The 19,693-nt window shown below is 28.0% G+C and overlaps 2 protein-coding genes across 4 annotated transcripts in view; both read left to right on the top strand.

Moving 5' to 3' along the window:
* LOC117170721 overlaps positions 1 to 17,928 on the top strand; it is a 22,631-nt gene extending 4,703 nt beyond the window's left edge. The window contains exons 1-2 of one of the 2 annotated variants that reach the window (XM_033357735.1): positions 11,165 to 11,334; positions 14,092 to 17,928. In XM_033357735.1, coding sequence (XP_033213626.1) covers positions 14,162 to 17,866 — 3,705 coding nt within the window. In that variant the 5' untranslated portion in view covers positions 11,165 to 11,334; positions 14,092 to 14,161 and the 3' untranslated portion in view covers positions 17,867 to 17,928. Of the gene's footprint in view, positions 1 to 11,164; positions 11,335 to 14,091 lie in introns of those variants that run through there. The other variant, XM_033357736.1, reaches the window with a different exon arrangement.
* LOC117170720 overlaps positions 1 to 19,693 on the top strand; it is a 76,922-nt gene that overhangs the window by 10,630 nt on the left and 46,599 nt on the right. The window lies entirely within an intron of this gene.

Below are 19,693 nucleotides of genomic sequence, written 5' to 3'. Positions count from 1 at the left end.
AAAATCTCTATCCCATCCACACCCTACTCCTTTCCCCTGCCGAGTGAGTCACGCCTACCCCGAAAGGGAAATGGCTTAATGGTGTAATAATAATAATAAAAATTCATTATTTATTACATTTCAATCAACTTAGAACGATAATACGAGCACGAACGATAATAGGTGCAATTACCATACGATTTCACTTTATATTATTTGAAAACAAAAATCATGGTCCTCTGTGTACATATTTAGATAAAAAAATAATTTGTTGTTACTAAATAAATGGTTTTGCATAGAACAATGTGTATTATTCTATAAAAACCTCCTACCTTCACACCTAAAATAATGCATGAGTTCATTAGTTATGTGGAACGAGAAATTTCTGAAGAAAAAATTTAATTATAATTTATAAAAGGGAAATGTACAAAAAAGATCTCTGTTTCAAATCAGAATTTATCAGATTTTGAAAATTTTGTAAATCAATGTAATTTTTACTTGGAACAGAGAATTTTCAGAAATGAATGTAATTGTGTGTAGCATTGTAATATATATTTTGAGACCAGGAATTCCCGTAAAGAATTATAATTTGATTCCAAAATTCTCGGTTCCAAATCAGAAATATTTTAAAACCAGGAATTTAAAATCATCCATAAGGTAGATACCCTGAATATGTTTCCAAGTGTAATTTTGAGAAGAAAAAAATTAATGTATCGAAATAAAAAATTTTTGGATAAAAGTTGAAAAATGATTATTAGAACTTTGAAATAATTAAACTTCAGGTGCTGTTTATTGCATTTAGATAGTGGCATATTTGCCCACTAAATCGATAAACGGTAGTTCCCTGTGTATTATTTACTTACCATAAACATAATTAATATTATATTAAATCCTGAAAATATTTTATTTTCAGTCCAAAAATTAATTTACAATAATTAATCGACAATTATAGAAATTAATACAGATTAAAAGTTATTTGTGGATAAAATAGATTCGATTCAAATTACATATACTTGAGAAGCTTGCATGAGAAAGTGTTCAGAATTCCCCTGTAGGTCAGAATATAAACTAGATTTTATCTTTCTTTAAAGTTTTTCCATCTGAAAAATTGTATTCCAACAAAATGAATGAACACTGAATAGCATTCTAGAAAGGGGAAAAAGTGTGAGATACAAATGCGCATTATTTTTCTGCGAAATATTCTCTACATGTATAAAGTTTCACTTTGTCGAGGCACTATTGTATGAAAATTTTCCTAGTGCTACTGCCTCTTTCCTCCATATTCACATTGCAGTATTTTCATTTAGCGATAAATATAAGGGAACTGGATGTTGATTTTAAACTGCAGTATTTTCATTTAGTGATAAATATAAGGGAACTGGATGAAGATATTAAAGTATTTTTCACAATGATGGGCAATATTGAGACAAATATCTAGAACGTTTGTCTTCATTCACTGCAACAATGTTATATTTTCAAATAAAAATGTAGACTTAGAACTAATAATTTTTAATTAAAAACCTGGATAATATATTTCAATTTAATATGTCCAATATTTCGACCATTTTTTAATTGAAAAGATTCAAAATAAAATAATTCCCCATTCAAATATATTACTTCAGCAAATAAAAGTTTGAATGTTTCCAAATTGAAATTGAATTTTGGCCATTTTTTAAAAACTAAATGCGTTTCAAATCGAACAGTTGCAAATAAAATCCGTTTTCAAAATTAGTTAATTGAATATTTGCTCCTTCACAATTGTATAGTTCTGAATGTAAATTGTCCCATTTAAAATAAATGAATGCCTTGTGAAATTTTTAAATTTTATAAATTTTAAGTAAGCTACTTCAAAAATTAATAATTTCATCGTTTGGAATTAAGTTTTTAAAATGAAAATTTGTATTGAATCCCATCTTGTTTTAAAAATCAATACTTCTTTTCTAGAAAGACTTACAAGTACCTCCGAGAAATTTTTATACCCAAAAATTTAACGACCACAATTTCTAGAATAAATGTTTTTTTCTTTACGTTTTTAAAAGAAAAGCAGCGATTTTTTTCACATTACAATTTTGCGAATCTCTTTTGTAAAGGTAGAAAAGATGTTACTTTTGAAAAGAAGTGCACGCAAGGAAGAATAATGTGGAAGCATACAATAAGAGCAGACAGAGGACGAGTGTGTCTCCTCCAGTTTCGATGACTGACTTTCTAGATTTCACATACTAAATTCAGCAGTGAAAACAATAATTTTTTTATTTCTCTGAATAAAATTAGACTTTTATTATTATTTTTTGACAATTCCAATCATTAATAGCCAATTACAAAAATGCCATATTTATTCAAATATTTTTTGTTCTATTTATAAATTACGTTTCATATTGTGTATGAAATTTATTTCAATTTTTAATAAATATTTGTTTCTCATAGAGATAGCCTATAGAGGAAGGTTTGCAATTACGTAAATATATTATTGTTCGCGTCTTCGAGACATATCGAATGACCTATTTCTATTGACCAACATTTCATGTTCGATTCTATGACCTCTTATGCTCTGGCAGTACCTATTTATAAATTTTCGAAATATATTTTTTATCTTGTTTATGAGAGGAAAATTTTTCATGTGTTGGAAATATAACATTACGTTGAATGATGTATTTGTTCGCGTTTTTGAGTCTCATGAATTGACCTGTTGAACAACTTTTCATGAACTCCCATGATCAATTAATAGCTCGACTTATAAAACTAAAAAAAATTTGAAATTGTTTATATGAGGATTTTAATTTATTTTGGAGCATAACACTACCATGATTTAAAAAGTTGTTCGTTATCACAGAACACATTGATTGAACTTTTGATCACCTCTCTGATTTTCTGAAAACCTATCTTTTTAGTAAGACAAGAAACACAATCTATGACGGAACAAAAGTGCTCATACGCTGAGCAGTATTTCCTTTTTTTTTTAAAGATAGTCAGTCTTGATAAACTTTTTTGTTTTTCTATGATATAAAAACAATGTATTTTTTACGCATTGCCTGAAGTAGTCGAAAGGAATAAATTCTCGGCAGTGCTTCTGCTTCACCCTTTTTCTATCACCGTCGTACACTTGTACGTTTTGAAAATTAAGGGTTGATGCGTGGGAATACAGTATCATGTGCAGTGATGCACTCAAACACGTTTTAGTACTTAATCCTCAAGAGAACATGGTGGATGAAATTTTTTTCTTTTTTTTTAAGAATACTCTTTCAAGGCAATATTCGCTCAGTCTTACGATAAAAAACCAAGAGCTCTTACGGGCAATCAATTTTGGAACCTTTCACATTTGAATACTGAAGCTTGGGTGCCTTCAAATTAAATGCTTGGAAAATTTAGCGCGTCAAGACAATAAAACGGTTCAAATATTAAAGTCCTAATTTTAAGGATTTTGAAATTTTAAACTTTCTTAAATTGCATTTCTTTAAATTTTGTACAATTTGGAATTTAAAAATCTTCAAGTTTTCGCATTAATTTTATTTCAAATTAATTAGATGTGCCAAAAATAATCTTTAAGATATGAGATCGAAATTAAATTAAATTTGCCTATTACAGCGACTTAATTATTAATTAGAAACTTTTATAAAAGAGCAATGCAAACAGGAAAAGTCTGATTCAAATCAATTTTATTTCTTAAACCAATATATTTTATGCTTGACTTTCATAATTAAATCCTAAATTATCTTAATCTTTTATTGAAAACATAAGACGCAAAAGGAAATAATGAAATTACCAATAAAAAAAAACGTGTGGGCTTGAATTTTTGGAAAACTTCCAAGTTTGGTTGGAAATTGAAATACTTGGTTGAAGATTGAACCACTTTGTTACAAAATCATATTTTTGTTGAAAATTGAACTACTTTGTTAAAAAATCATTTTTTTGTTGATGATTAAAAACCTTAGTTAAAAATTAATCTCTTTGGTTTAAAATTATTTTTTTTTACTAAAAATTGAACTATTCCTGTTGAAGATTTATTATTTAAGTTGAAAACATGTTTCTTAAAAATACTTAGGTAAAATTTGAACTCCTCTGTTAAAATTGTTTTTTTTTTCTTTAAAAGTTAATCTATTTCGTTAAAAATTTGAGTATTTTCTGAAAAATTAATTTTTCACGTTATGTTGGAAACTTCAGTTTCATTAAAATTAATTTTTTCGATGAAAATGTAACTTCCATTTTTGGTTAGAAAATGATCTATGTTGGTTTAAAATTCATTTCTTTGATAGAAAACTAATCTTTTTGGATTGAAATGTCCTCTTTTTAATTAAAAATTCAACTGTTTGGTTGAAAGATGCCTTGAGCATTTGTCTTTTTTTCTTGTTGATTGATCAACTATTATATTTTTGTTGGGAATTTATCATTGTATATTAAAAATTCTACTATCTGGTTAAAAATTCATTTATTTTGTTGAAAACCTAACTATTTTGCTAAAAATTAAACACTCTGGTTGAAAATTTAATTATTTAGTTGAAAATGTAACTGTTTTTGGTTTAATTTGAATCTTTTTTAAAATAAAAATTCGAGTATTTGGTTGAAAGTTCAAGTATTTGATTAAAAAGTTAAATATTTTGTTACAAATTTAATTATTTTGTTGAAAATGTAACTATTTTGTTAAAAAGTCATATTTTGGTATAGAAAATTCAACAATTTTGTTAAACATTTGTCTTTTTTATGTTGAAAATTCATCTCTTATGGTTTAAATAAGTATAAATGGTTAATTTTATTATCTTATTCCATTTACAAAAGATTCTATGTTTAAAATATTACAATATTAAAATACATTTGATTATATGACAGTGTTCTAATTAAATTCTGAAGTTGAGAGCAGCTTGATTTTTTTGTTGAGAGAATAAGAACACAATATGTCGTAGAAGAAAAAAAATTGTGACGACAAAAGAAGGACTAACAAAAATACCTAGATAAGAATCCGACACAGATTAAGCGGGAAAATGCGGCTTTGGGGGTGATGTTGGTGCACCACTACTTAAATAGTAGTGTAAAATATTTAGGTCAGCTATAGCCAAAGCTCTGGTTCGAACTTCGAGATTAAAAAGCTTCCCCTTACATGCGTGAAAATCCTACTTTTGAACATCCCAGAAACGTTTTCCAAGCTGCGATCAAACTAAAATCTTGATTAAAACCTTTTAATCCAATCTCAAATCTTTCCAAATCTCCATTTTATTTTTAGATGTCGCTTTCTATTTTCAGTTTTATTTTAAACACGTTTTACTTTTTAAAAGAGGCAAAACGGTCAGGCCTCAGAGTCAAGCTACTATTGACACTTTTTTAATGATACCCCTATTTTCTCAAATTTCTGGCTATTGCAACCATTTTTTTCACTTTTCCCTTAAGCTCATGTTTCAAATTCTTCGCTGGATTGACTAAAATAACATCTGCCATTTAAAAAAAATCGAAATTTCAATAGATTTCAAGATCTTTGTAAAAAATTTATTATATTTCAAAGATTTCATCCGAGATCAAGTGGCTTTAAAGAATTGTATAAGCTTTCAATGTTTGTAAATGTAAGGTATATCTAAAGATTTCAAGGGATTTCAGATAATTTTAAATATTTCCAAATATTTCAAGGGAGTCGTAAAAATTGAACAAGATTTCAACAAATTTCAATTTTTTTAAAGGATTTAAAATTTTCAACTGATATGAGGGATTTAAACGGATTTTATATAAGATTTTAAAGCTTATAATGCATTTAACAGATGTCAAGGGATTTCCAAATATTTCACGAGATTTCAGAAACTACAACAGATTTCCATTGATTTTAAGGGGTTTTAAAATTTTAACTGATTTCAGAAATTTAAAAGGATTTTATATAGGTTTCCAACGCTTATCAGGTATTTAAGAAGATTTCATGAAATTTCAAGGGATTTCTAAAATTTTAATGATATATTAATAATATTTCAAGGAATTCAGCGAGATTATTTGAAAGAATTTCGAAAGATTTGGTAAAATTTCAACAGGTTTTTTAAATCTAATTAGAATATCAATTATATTAAACCAATTTCATGGGATTTCTACATTTTTCCACATAATTTTAAGTAATAAATGTAACGAAATTTAATGAATTTATAAGATTTCAAGGATTTTAAAAACATTGAAGAGCTTTCCAGGAATGTTTAGAGGACCTAAACAGATTTCAGTGGTTCTTAATCTAAAAGACTGGAAAGTATTTCAGTCGATTTTATGGAAGATATATATTGTATACCAGATTTAAAAAATAGTTAAATCCTCGATTTTTTATTTTTTTTTTCATTGCTTGACATTATTTTTCTAGTATTTTATTAAATATATGCTACTATTTTTGACAATATTTTGAATTTATAAAATAAGTCCGAGGACTGAAATATTTTTAAAGAAGAGAATCAACTTCTTGAGATTAAAAAGTTTTTGAAGACAAAAAGCCAATTGACAAAATCGAAATAGCAATTTAAATATACGACAGAAGACCATTTTCAAAGAAGTAGATGTGTCATCAGACAATCTCAAAATAATACACTGAGCACAAATTGGAACAGGCTAGAGTGCTTGATGAAAAGAAAATAATGATTAATACGCTAAATTACTAGGCTAAAATTTTAACTAAAAATTAAATTACATCTTTTTATTGCGATATAAAAAAATTAAAATTCAATCTTTTTATCGCAACACGTGTATTTGATCTTCTAGGAATTTTTATTTAATTAACCCATTTTCGAAAAAATATTTCCTTATCTAGTTCTGTACTGCTATCCTTGAGTTCACGATACCATGAATCGCAAGATCCTAATTATTTTTCTGCATTATATATATATTTCCCCTCTAAAATAAAGGGAACAATAGATCTAATGACGTCGGGAATATTGTGCCGGCGGAACTTGAATTTACGAGAGATTTTTTTCTTTGTTTTATTCCTCGCCATTTCAGTGACAGTTCCACTAATTTGGAACACATTTGGCAGAATTAAATTTAATAGAGGAAATCACCGAGAATCCGAGAACACCGCTTTTAACTCACATTAATTTTATACGAACAGCCTGTATGGAAATCCTCCAGGAAATAATGTATTCAAGTGGAAAATTTGCCCTATAAAGAATTCCATTCCGAAAGACGATAGTTTTTAATTATAAACTCTCCAAACATTCATCAGAGTTCAAATGAATATTTAATATTTAGATAATAATCTTTCGGAGTAACAATATTTTACGAGGGTGGCTTTTGGAACGGGAAACCGGGAATTTTCTGAGACCGGCAATTTTCAATTTTAAAGTTGATTTTGAAATCGTTTAATTTTGAAAACTTTAATTTGATGATTTAAATCTGTCAGCCCTAATTGGAAATTGTTTAATTAGAAATATTAAAAAATCGAAAATGTGTTAGTCCCTTTTTTAAATGTGATTTGAAATAAATGCATCTAACACTGAATACTTTTAAATTAAAGTCTACTGCACAGATTGAAACCCGTAATAGGTAAGCAATTTTGACTTTAAAGCTTCAAACATCAAAAAAATTAAATTTTCAAATGTTTTTCTTAGTAGGGTTTTCCTTTTTTTAGATTTTGAAATTTAACCCTTCGAGATTGTATAAATTTAGTTTTATTATTGAAACCCTTAATGACTGCGCAATTTTGATGTTTAAAGTGTTCAACATTCAATGATTTTATTGAAAACGTTTTAGACAAAGGAACTGTAAATTTCAAGTACTTAGAATAATTTAATATTAAGACATACGAAATTGTTTGGTTTTAAATGTACATCGTTCAAAGCTGTAGGATTAGGAATTAAGTTGTTTCAATACTTCAATTATTACAATTATTTTTAGAACTATCAGAATTGAATTTCAGATTAAAAATTTAAAAAATGAACAATTTTAAATAGTAGCGTTTTAAAATGGAATACGTTTGAATTGAAATTTTAAAAATCATCTTTTATTTCAATTCAGAAGAAAAAACTTTTGGATGGAAAACGTTCAAATTCAGTTTCATGTTTACCTTTAATGATTATAATAATAGATGATTATCATTGATTACAGTAGGACCGAAATGACAAATCTTGGAAAGAAATATTTAATTATACTTATAAGTATCACAATTTTATTCCTATTTTGGTATTTTTTAAGAGAGAATATGTTTTTGAATATGAGAACGATTTTAAACACAAAAATGGCTTATTTAACACATTTTTTTGTCAAATTTTTTAGATCTGCGTGAATATATTGCCAACATAAACATATCCATTTCTTTGGATAAATTCTTTAATGGGCAGAAATCATTTAACATTATTTAAAGGGTACAGAAATAGGTATTCATTTTCTAGAAAATAGATGTGTCAGCTGACAATCTCACAGTGACGTACTGACCACAAATTGGAACAGGCTGGCTGCGGATTGTGTTACTACGGTGAAATTCTTACTAAAATTTAAATTACATTTTTTATATTACTATATCAAAAAATGTAAAAACTAATGTTTCATCTTTCGTTCGGACTTCTTGTATTTCCATGCATAAATTTCCATTCCATCTTCTTTTTTACATATAAAAATTATTATTTTCATATTTCTCCTTTTTCGTCGAAGAATTGCCCTATTTCCCCTATTTCCCCTTTTTTCTAAGTTCCTTTTGCGCTGTGCTCACTCTTTTGTATCAAATATAAAATCTTTATATCTTTTATATAAAATTGCTTATAGTTTTGAAGCCTATAATTTATCAATTTAAATGACAGAGTTATTTTTTAAGTCTTTAGAGTGGCTAGGCAAGCTATGAATATAATTAATGAAAAATGCAAACTTATAAAACAGTGAATTTGAAGGCATAGTAATTTCTCTTTTTTGTGAAAAATGTGTATTAGGAATTTTTCCTGGGATTTAAGTTGATTAGAAAATAAGGTCGTAAGAAGTCGAGCGAAATCTGGCATTCTTGATTTGTTTGTTATTGGCATAAAAAGTGGTGTCTTAAAGCGGAGAGTCAATGCCCTCCATTCATATGTAGCCATATCGCGAAGTTACTACGTGTGTACCTGATGATACTTGTACATACTATATAAGAGCAATCACGTTACTCACTCACAAGTGGCATTGCTCTCGAAGAACGCCCATGCTTAAATCCTTTAGGTTAGGTGAACTCGTTTCTCTCATAGTCCAATGACCCATTCCCTCTTTCCTATTTATTTATATTTATATGACTGCTACATATTCACTTTTAAGTCATTTTTAGTCACTCTTTTTTCTTAAATAATTTTTTAGTCACTTTTTAAAAATAAAGTTACTATAGTCACTGTTTAAAATAAAACGATCCTTTTAGGCGCTTTCATCAATAAATTAAAATAGATAACTCAAGCATCTCTGAGTTTTATGTTAGATGAATCTTTTAAATTTGTTTAAAGTCACTCTTAAAAGTTTTAAATCCACCTTGAATGCTTATGGATTTGATCAAATTCTTATTTATAGATTCTGCTTAATCCTATATATCTGAATTCAATGGGATTTTGTTTGATTTTAAACATTTTGTTCTATTCACTTGAATTATTTTTATTTATCTTGATTTCGTGTCAATGTCATCTGATTTCCTTGAATTCTTTATAAATCACTTCATTTTTACTGTAATCAGTGGAATATTCTGAATTTTTCAATTTATTTGAATTCATTTGGAATTCACCCTGAAATCTCAATCATTTATCCTGAATTATTTTTTATTCGTTGGAATTCTCTTTAATTTCATTAATTTGCCCTACATTTTTAATGCATTTGGATTCTTATAAATTAACTTAATTCTACTTTGTTCAATGTAATTTTTTTAATTCACCCTGCAATCTTTTATACTCACCTAGCATTCTTAGGGATTTCATTGTAATTGTTTTCATTTCCCTGGTCTTTTTGTCTCTGTTAATTCCAAATTTAACGAATTCACCGCATTTTTCAAAATGTTTATTAATTGTTTCCAGTTCACTTGATTTTGTTTTCATTCATCTAGGATTTTTATCAATTTCATCTAAAACTCCTCATTTATCTTAAATTTCTCTAAATTCGTTGGCTTTTAATACAATTTTTTTTATTAAGTTGAATTCTGTTGAATTCGTCCTGAATTCTGCCCACTCTCATTTACTTAATTTGATGGACATTTTTTATTTAAAATTTTTTCTCAACTATATTCTTGCAAATTCCTGTGAATTTAATCAATGTTTCTTGAATTCCCCTGATTTCTTTTAAATTTGCTATAATTTTACTGAACTTATCAGTGGAGTATTTTGGATTTTCTTCAACTCAATAGAATTCACTTGGAATTTAAACTACATTCTTTACAACAATTTGCAACTCTTTGGAATTGTCTTCCATGTTTTTAACTGTCGCTAAATTCTTTTGAATTCTTATAAATTCAATCAATTCTACTCCCTTAAATTTCATTTCCCTTAAATTTTTGTAAGTTCACTCGAATTTGTTTTCATTCGTTGTTTTTTACATTTTGTTTATTTACCTTAAATTCTGTTGAATTTTTCCTAAGCTCTATTTACTTACATTTTACTCAATTCGATGAAAATTTGTTGATTTTCTAAATTTTGTTCAATTATATACTTGCTAATTTTGAAACATGGCATCAAAGTATCTGGAATTCCCTTAAATTTTAATCTTCTACATTGACGCCAATTTTACAATTTTACAATGAGTACAATCTTATAATTTTACAAATCAGTAAAATATTTTGGATTAAAAATTTTGTTTTAATTCACTCCAATATAAATTTACTTAGTTTATTTTAATTTTTTATTTATCCACAGTTCGTTGAAATTCTCCTGAAATTTTATAAATTTTCATCGTCGAATTCTTTTGCATTCAAAAGAACATTAGTCTTCTTTATTAAGTATTTTTACAATGTAATAATTTTTAGTATAAAATGAATAATTCACTTAAATTTTACTAATTCACTTCAGTAAAGATTTTGTTCTCCTAAATTTGAGTCATAATTATCTGAATAATTATCAGTAAAAGACTTGTCTCCTAAAAAAATTAGTAAATGATTCGTATATTTAATTTTTAGTGTACATGATTTGTTTAAAGAAAATTTTTAAATACCTTTTAAACAATTGGTGACAACCTTTCTATTTTAAAAATAGCGCGGCAGTTTTACGCATGCGCTCTAATCATGGTCGCCATTTGTGATTTTCCTGTGTCAAACGCCACGTGCTTTGCCGTTGGGTTATGTACCCACGATAAAAATGTTTAAAAATTCATAATATTTAAAGAAATTGCCATTAAACAATGTTAGGAAATTGATATTTTAGTGCCAGTGATCAAGTTGAGTGTAAATTAAATCAAATTTACAATCTACAAGTTGTGGAACTTCTGGCTGTAAGTATTTGACTTTCTCGTATTCTGTATGAAGTTCATTTTTAATTAATTTTATTATTGTTGTACTTTCTATACGAAGTTTGATATATTTTTTATTTTAAATCAAGTAATGGCAATCCATATTTTTCATTTAAAATCATAATTGTCATTTTAAAGATTTAAAGTGTTGAAAGCACAAATTCAGTTTATAGGTTACGTCTAACTTATTGTTATTGTAATTCGTGTAATGTTGGATATTTTGCATTTTTTATTTTGTAAATTTATCAGTAATTAACATTTTTGAAATATGATATCTATGCACAATCTTTTCAGCCAGATTATTTATTTTAAGGCTACAAAATAAATCATTATTGAACAAATAACTTTTGGAAAGATTGATTTTACATTTTTTTAGACTTCGTAACGTGTTACAGATTTTAAATGTTATGTAATAATATTCTCATAAAATTACCAAGATTGTTTATTATTGGAAATTCTTGAAATTGAACAAATTCTAATTCCTTTTTTTTCATAGTTTAAAATTTAAATCGTCCAAAAAACAAACAAATTTATGTTCCAATATTCATCAATTATAATTTAAAATCGTTCGAAATAAATTGCACAATTTGCAGTGAAGAGAGTTGCAACTTTTTCAAATTTCAATCATTCAAAATTTAATCATTTTACATTGAAATTTTCGAAATTGAAAACCTGGACAATTAGGCACCTGAAATCCTTGAAAAGTGTACCAAAAAAATGAAATATTGGAATTAAGTTTTAATTTTAAATCGAGCTGGCCAAAACATTTTTTTGTTACAAAGTGATGAGCATTTAATTAAAAATTTTGTTTAACGCTGAATATAAAAAAATATTCGATAATTTGTTTAAGATTGTGACATTTTTAATATAAGATTGATGTTTTTCTCTTTGTTCCTGATTCTGATGGAATTTCTTGTCCTCTTTCGAAATCCGTCGGAAAATTTGAAAAGAGTTAAAAATTGACGAAATGGCGGCGATTTTTCTGAAATTTTCAGTCAGCTTACTCAAAAATCCCAACGTTTATATTTTTCTTGTTTTTGTTTAGATTATTCTAAATATAAATGAAACCTCGGCTGAAATAACGTATCAACACATATTTTGTTTCCATGGACTTCTATGTATATGAGTTTTTCTTTTAACCGTTTCTCTATTCCGCGGAAGCGCTGCGATCGAAAATTAAAAAATTGAATTCGGAATGAAATGTGGAAATAGTCGAGGTTATTTACTTCCATTTATTTCGCATCTCTCTCAATTAATCTCGAAAGTGTACATATCTAAATCTAATTTATAATTTTTGAAGGATATGAATAGAAAATTACATTCGTTGAAGAGTGTCGACGAAAAATTTCAAAATTTAATTCGGCAAATTTCAATTGATAAAAGTTTAGTTTAGATTAGTTTAGATTATTTACAAATTTGGTCCTGAACATATTGTAAAAAATACAAATATAATTTCTCGTCTTTTCTTTAAAAGAAAGGAAAGAAAAACACTTAATTATTTGTGTAATTGTAATTCAAAGTTTTATTTTTATTTTATTATAAAAATAATTTAAACCGCACTTTTTAGTACAATTTCTGATAATTATTTATCAATCATTTATTTATTTTATTATTTTTGAATATTATATTTGCTATTAGCGATTCTGGACGTTTTACTCCAGCCTCTTTTGCCCTTTTATTTCTACCTGCGTGCCATTCTAATAAATTTAATTTTCTTTTTTTATCCGTGTTCAAAATTTTAATGTTAAAATTATAGAAAAGTACATTTTTGAAGTATATAACCTTCACTATTTTGACATTTCTTTCCCAATTCAATTGTCGAATTTTCGATCCCCGCGCTTCCGCGGAATAGAGACAGTTAAAAGAAAAACTTATATACATAGAACTCCATGGATACAAACTATGTGTTGATACAACGTTATTTCAGCCGAGTCTTCAAATGTAAAGATACAGAAAAAAGTCTTGACACTTTTCTCCATCTCGCATAATTTTCGAGATCTTTGTGAAAATATGTATAAAATCCTTTAAAAATTCTATGTTTTCTCAATAGTACAATTTTGTGGGATCATAAAAAACAAAGAACATAATTTAATAGTTTCAATAACTTTTACTTCAAACTTTTTCCTTTAAAGTCAGAATTTTTGACACAATCGATACTTCTAATATTTATTTACTTACTTCATTATTCCTACACTAATACGTCGTTAAAAATATTATATTAAGTCCTTTTTGGATTTTCATCACACTATGAAATTGTACTGGTACAGGAAATATCCTCTGTACATTATGCCGAATCTAGAAAAAAATCAAGAGGAAACAAATGTTTTACTTTGCTTACTTTAATTATTTTCAGAAAAACTTCTTTCAAACATTTTTCTTTTGAAATTTTTTCAGCGGATTGCGAAAGAGAACAAGAAAGTCTATGAGAAGCAGATAGAAAGAGATAAATATCTATATTAGATAAAAAATATCACATTTATAACAAGATTGTTGACTATTTTTTGATAATTCGCATTTTCAGTTTTTTAAATTCAAGTGCTCATAACTTTGTGAACACATTTTTTTCGTTTCATGGGCAAGATAAAATGGCTCTTTAGTCCCGTTGGAAAAAAATTTATTTGGACTGAATTTACTAACTGTCCGTTTTGAAATTTATTCGGTCTTTTGTTAAATTTAAACAATCCAATCTAATTTTGTAGGCAAATTTTATTTAATACAAATCCTTCGTCTATTTTTCAGAACAACAATACTTGCCGAAATCTTCGACACTACTGATAATTGAGGCCCACACCTGATAGGCAAATAAAAAATGGCACTCTCCGTAAAATTCATTCAACTTCTCCAGAATGAAGCGGTGCCAAAATTAAAACGTTCGAAACTATCGGAAAGCAATATAAATTCCATCAGTGATTGGGACAAGGACCTCACTAATCGTTGGGCTTCAAACGCTTGCGCAGAATGTAACAACCAAGAATGCATATTGCAACACATCTTGGCACGCGAGAATCTCCAATCGAAAAGTGGAACAACCTACGAAGTCAAAGAATTTGTCGTCAACTCGTTTGCAGACCTCCTAAGTAATTCGTCATCAACGAATAATGCTCTAAAAAACGAAAGCGCAGACTTCTTCGAAAACATTTTTCACGGCTGCAATTGCATTCTGTCAAACATTGAAATGCAGCAGTATTTTAAAAGCGATCTAAAAAAACTCAATTTATTGATAAAATATTTTTTAGATTTCGAATCTCTAACCCTGGAAACTTCCAATCCGATTATTAAAACAATGGCACAGAATTCTTTCTCTATCGTCATGGATTATTATCTTCAAATTTATAAACAATTCTCGAACAAGGAGCTCTTTGCTAAGTATTTTTTAAAAAAGATTCTCTTTCCGTTTTACAACTTAGCAAAGTCTACGAAAATTGATTCCGAGCTGCAAAGGTGCATTCAAACTTTATTATTCGCTAAAATCTTTCACTCGCAATACAAAAAATTCACTCCCGAAAGTGAAGGAATTCCAGCAACTCTTTTTTCCACTTTAAAGGAAATTGCAGATGCAGATTCCAAAATAAGTTTCACGATTTTCGAAGTCGTTCTTCGCATGGCTGTTAAATCTTACGAATCTGATGCCAAAGTAGTTGATTTAATGTTCAGAAATATGGTCCAAAGTTCAAATCGTGACAAAAATATATTTAAAAAACTTCTCGATTGTTTAACCGGTGTTAACTTAAACATGGAGAACAAAGTCGAGGACCTTATGTTATCGGAATATCTCAAAAGTTGTGTTGACGAAATTCTTTTAAAAGAAAATTTGGATAGTCTCGATTACGAAATAATAGCAGGAATCATAAATATGAATCCCTTCATGCTAGAGAATAATTTCGTAGAAGTTTTGATAAAGATCCTCCCAAAAAATTCTGAGATTAATGAATCAGCTTACTCTCAGTTTTTCATGGCGATTTTAAATGCTAGTATTTGTCTTCGACGTGAACACAAATTAATTCTACAATTATTGATGGCTACTAGAAAAATGCTGACGAAAAATTCGAGATATAAATCTGAAACTGAAATTTTCGTTCCTTTACCTCAAGAATTTTTAACCAAATTTATGGAGTCGATTAGTAACATTACTATTTCACAAACGACGACAATTCTTAGGTCTTTGACATTTCATTTGGAACTTTGCTGTGTCGATATTTCACTTCCAACTTATTCGAAATCTGCTTCTTTGATCTTGGAAGTAATTGTTGGATTGATTATTCCATTCATGAAAGGAATTAAAATATTCGACTCTGTGAGGTACATAAATGCCCAAAAGAAATTTTGTCATGCTCTCATTAAACTAGGAAGAAGTTTTTCGTCCATGACTGAAAGAATTTTGAAAATCGATTGCAATAAAAGAGTCCTTTTCACATTTGTAAAAGCTTGTCAAGCTTGGAATGATCTCTGCAATTTAATATCCCATTATGTTTCTAATTTGGCTTCAGATGAATTATCCTCTTTCTTTTCGACTAAAAAATGGTTGAAGTTAGTCGAAAAAATCGAGAGTCTTGAAGAAAATTCTGAAGAAGTAAGATCAGAATTTTCAGAGGCCTTGTTAATTAATTTAACGAAAGAAGATAAATTAATCCAATCCGTAAATTGTCGATCGCATCTCTGGGTTTCTGTTGCACGAAATAATCCGAGTGTAATTTCAAATTTAAGTGGTCAACAGTTATCCGAAATTGCAGAAACTATAGTTCCCCAATTAACTAAAGATTTTTCTAATCAAAATGAACAGTGGAGTAAAGGCAAAACGAACGTTAAATTTGTGTCTGCTATCGTTAATCAAGTTATCATTAAGAGCGAAAATAATATTAAATCGGATGCGACAAAACATCTTTTGGGTAAAATTGTTCGCGACTTTAATTGGAAGAAAGTCATCTCGAAAATTAAAAAAGGGAGTTTACTAGGAAGCGATTTAGAGTTTACAAAAAATAGCAAAACAAAGGATTCCAAGATGATAAAAGAGTATATTAATCTTCTCTCTTCTATGAATTTGTCACATTTAAATCACGATGTTAGAATGGTATTATTCATTTTTATATCTGCTATCAGTCTGGAATTTTGCCAGGAAATATCTGAAAAATGCAACGAAATATTGCTGGATCTTCTTCAAGAAAATGATCTCGACATTTTCCAATTTACGAACCAAAAATTTTTAGTTTATTTGAACTCATTCCCAAAAGAAGTTTTGTCACAAGTTTTCGACTTGCCTCTCAAAAACGAGTCTTTTAATTCTTTGATCAACTTCATTGATTCGAATGAAATTAAGACTGAAGTTATAACTGTTTTCCTGAATTCAGTTCAGAGACTAAAGCGGCATAGAAACTCTGAAGAGATTAAAAAGTTGAGGACCTTGGTTGGAAAATGGAATAATCAGCCTGCCACAGAAAATTACAGTACTGTTAGTTTAGTGAACTTGACTTTCACTTTGAAAGATGCAGTTGCTGATAAAAAATTTAGTGACGATTTGAAAGAGACTACGAACCGAACTCTGCTCGATGTTTTTAAAAATTCTGATAATAAATCTAAAATTTGTGAAGAATGCTTGCAACTTTTAGAACTTGTCTTGAGAAATCGATCGCTTTTAGGAATTGCAAATGAAACTCTAAATTTGATATCAACAGCAATTTTGCACAACCCGAGCGAAACAGTTCTTCGACCCTTTTTAGAAACTCTGAGTTCCGAGGAATTTAACTTATTTGTAAAATCTTTACAGAAACAAACTACTTTCGCCTTAGGAGAAGATAACGAAAGTATATTAAAAAATAGTCTTTTAATCTGGAACTATATTATCAAAATCGAACTAGCAGAAGCTCGTAATAAGCTTCGTTTAACAGCGATTAATAATTTATTTTACACGATAGAAAGAGCGTCGATTTCCGAGAAACATTGGTTGTGTTTGTTAAAATTATTCCAGGCGATTGTAAGCTCCAAGCTTATTCAAATCTCCGATCAAAATATTGATTTCATTCTCCTTTCTTGTATGAAATGTGTGAAACGAGTGGGTCTTTCGGCATGTCGAGATATTTTAGCCTTGTATACTTCAGTCGTCAAATTAAGGACAAATTTCGTGGAGAACAAATTGTCGCTGTTGGTTCTCTTGAACAAGGAAATAATTAAGGTCTTGAGTGACGAGAGGAAAAAATTGGGTGACGCGAACGATCAATATCAACTGGAGTGCTTGGTTTCTGATCTTGAGAAATTTGTAATTTCACTGAAAAAAATAGGGGGAAATATCTCCGAAGTGTTTCCTTACTTGTTGACTGATTTGGTCGAGTGGTATTCTTATCATTTGCTGCCAAAGAATTTGAGGAATTCTTTGGAAATTATCGTACAACATCTTTTGAAGCATTGCGAGCATGAGACGATTGAATTTATAAATCGAACTTTGCCATTAGCTACGCAAAAAATATTTAAGGAACTTGTGGCGACACATAGGAGATATTATAAGTTTACAGGGAAAATTTAGAATTCATATATATTAATTAATTTTATAAGGAAAATTGAGAATAAACTAAATTTTTTGACAAAGTTTGGTTTTTTATTTCATTATTTTTACGTCTTGCGACATTTCCAAGCAGGTCAAAAGTTATAAGGCGAATGTGCCTTTAGAGTTTGTAGTTAATCATACCTTGTATTTTATTGCTCTATTTATTTCTCGGAAAGTCAAGGGTTACACTCGTTCCTACACAATTTTATTCTACACAAAATATATTGTACACAAGTTTACTGACCATATTTTTCCTACACGAAACTTTTTCTAAGCAAAATATTTCCTACACATATTTTAAAACTGTTATATTTTTCCTACACAAAACTTTTTCTGCGCAAAATTTTTCCTACACAGAATTTAAATTGTTCAATACTTTTATTTCTTTCCTACAGATAATATTTCCTACACAGAATTTAATACTGTTATATTTTTCCAACACGAAACTTTTTCTACACAAAATTTAATACTGTTATATTTTTCCTACACAGAAGATTTCCTGCACATAATTTTATATTGTTTAATACTATTATGTTTTTCCTACACAAAATATTTTCTACACAGAATATATATTCTACACAGAATTAAATAGTAATATTTTATTATCAGTATAGTCTCTAAACATTGTACAAAAAAATATTATGTGTAATCTTTTTCCTGCACAATATATTCTAAATAACATTCTTTAATAATGTGTAACAAAAAGTCCTAACTAAGTTTACTTTTAGAGTTTTTACGTATCTCACCTCTTTTGGAAAAATATTAAAATTTTCGGTCTTGAGACGATCTAATTGCAATAATTATATAAAAAACGACATGTTCTGGCAAAAAATACATAAAAAATTTGTTTAGTACTTTTTAAAAGGTCGTATTCCTTCTATTTCTTGTCAAATGTCCACGTTTTGAGGCCCCCTGAATCCGAAAAACAGGTTTTTACGAATTAGTCTGTAGGTTTATCTGTCTATATGTACGTCTGTCGGTTTCCACAATAACTTTTGAAAAAATTAATCTATTAGAATGGACTTTGGTACAATCGTTTAGTGTCTTAAACCAAAGGTCACGTTCGTTAGCCAGCCATTTTGGATAAAAACTCAAAAAGTGGGCACATTTTGAATATTTTTGAGACCACTTTTTTGAAATTCAAAAATTCTCTGTACGTTTGATCATAGTATTGAAAAATTCGAACAATTTATCTTAATGGCTTTTTTCATAAAATCAAAAAAGACCAGAGTTATAGCATTTACAAAATTCCAAAAAACACACGAAAATGAACATTTTAAGACAAATAACGCACGATATTTAAAAAAAAATTGAAGAGAAAAAAAATTTCTTTTTGAATGCCCTACAAGATTATCATAACGTTTTGAATTTTCTTGAAAATTCAAAAATTCAAATTTTGACAGCATACAAAATAATGAAAAATCCAAAAATTACATTTTTCGGCCAAACTGTGCAAAATACGGTCAAAGATGACAGAACAAAAATTGTGCATTTGAAAAAGATCTACAAATTTGTTATTATATTGTTATTATATATATTCTGTGTATAAAATATTTTGTGTAGGAAAAAAATAATAGTATTAAACAATATAAAATTATCTGTAGGAAATCTGTGTAGAAAAAATGTTGTGTATGGAAAATATAACAGTATTAAATTTTGTATAGGAAAAATTTTGTGTAGAAAAAGTTTCGTGTAAGAAAAATATAACAGTATTAAATTCTATGCGGAAAATATTTTGTGCAGGAAAAAAATAAAAGTATTTAACAATATTAAATTCTGTGTAGGAAAAATTGTGTGCAGAAAAAG

This window comes from Belonocnema kinseyi, chromosome 4 (assembly GCF_010883055.1).
Source record: "Belonocnema kinseyi isolate 2016_QV_RU_SX_M_011 chromosome 4, B_treatae_v1, whole genome shotgun sequence".
In the NCBI taxonomy this organism is placed as follows: domain Eukaryota; kingdom Metazoa; phylum Arthropoda; class Insecta; order Hymenoptera; family Cynipidae; genus Belonocnema; species Belonocnema kinseyi.
This window is presented reverse-complemented; position numbering and strand designations above follow the sequence as displayed.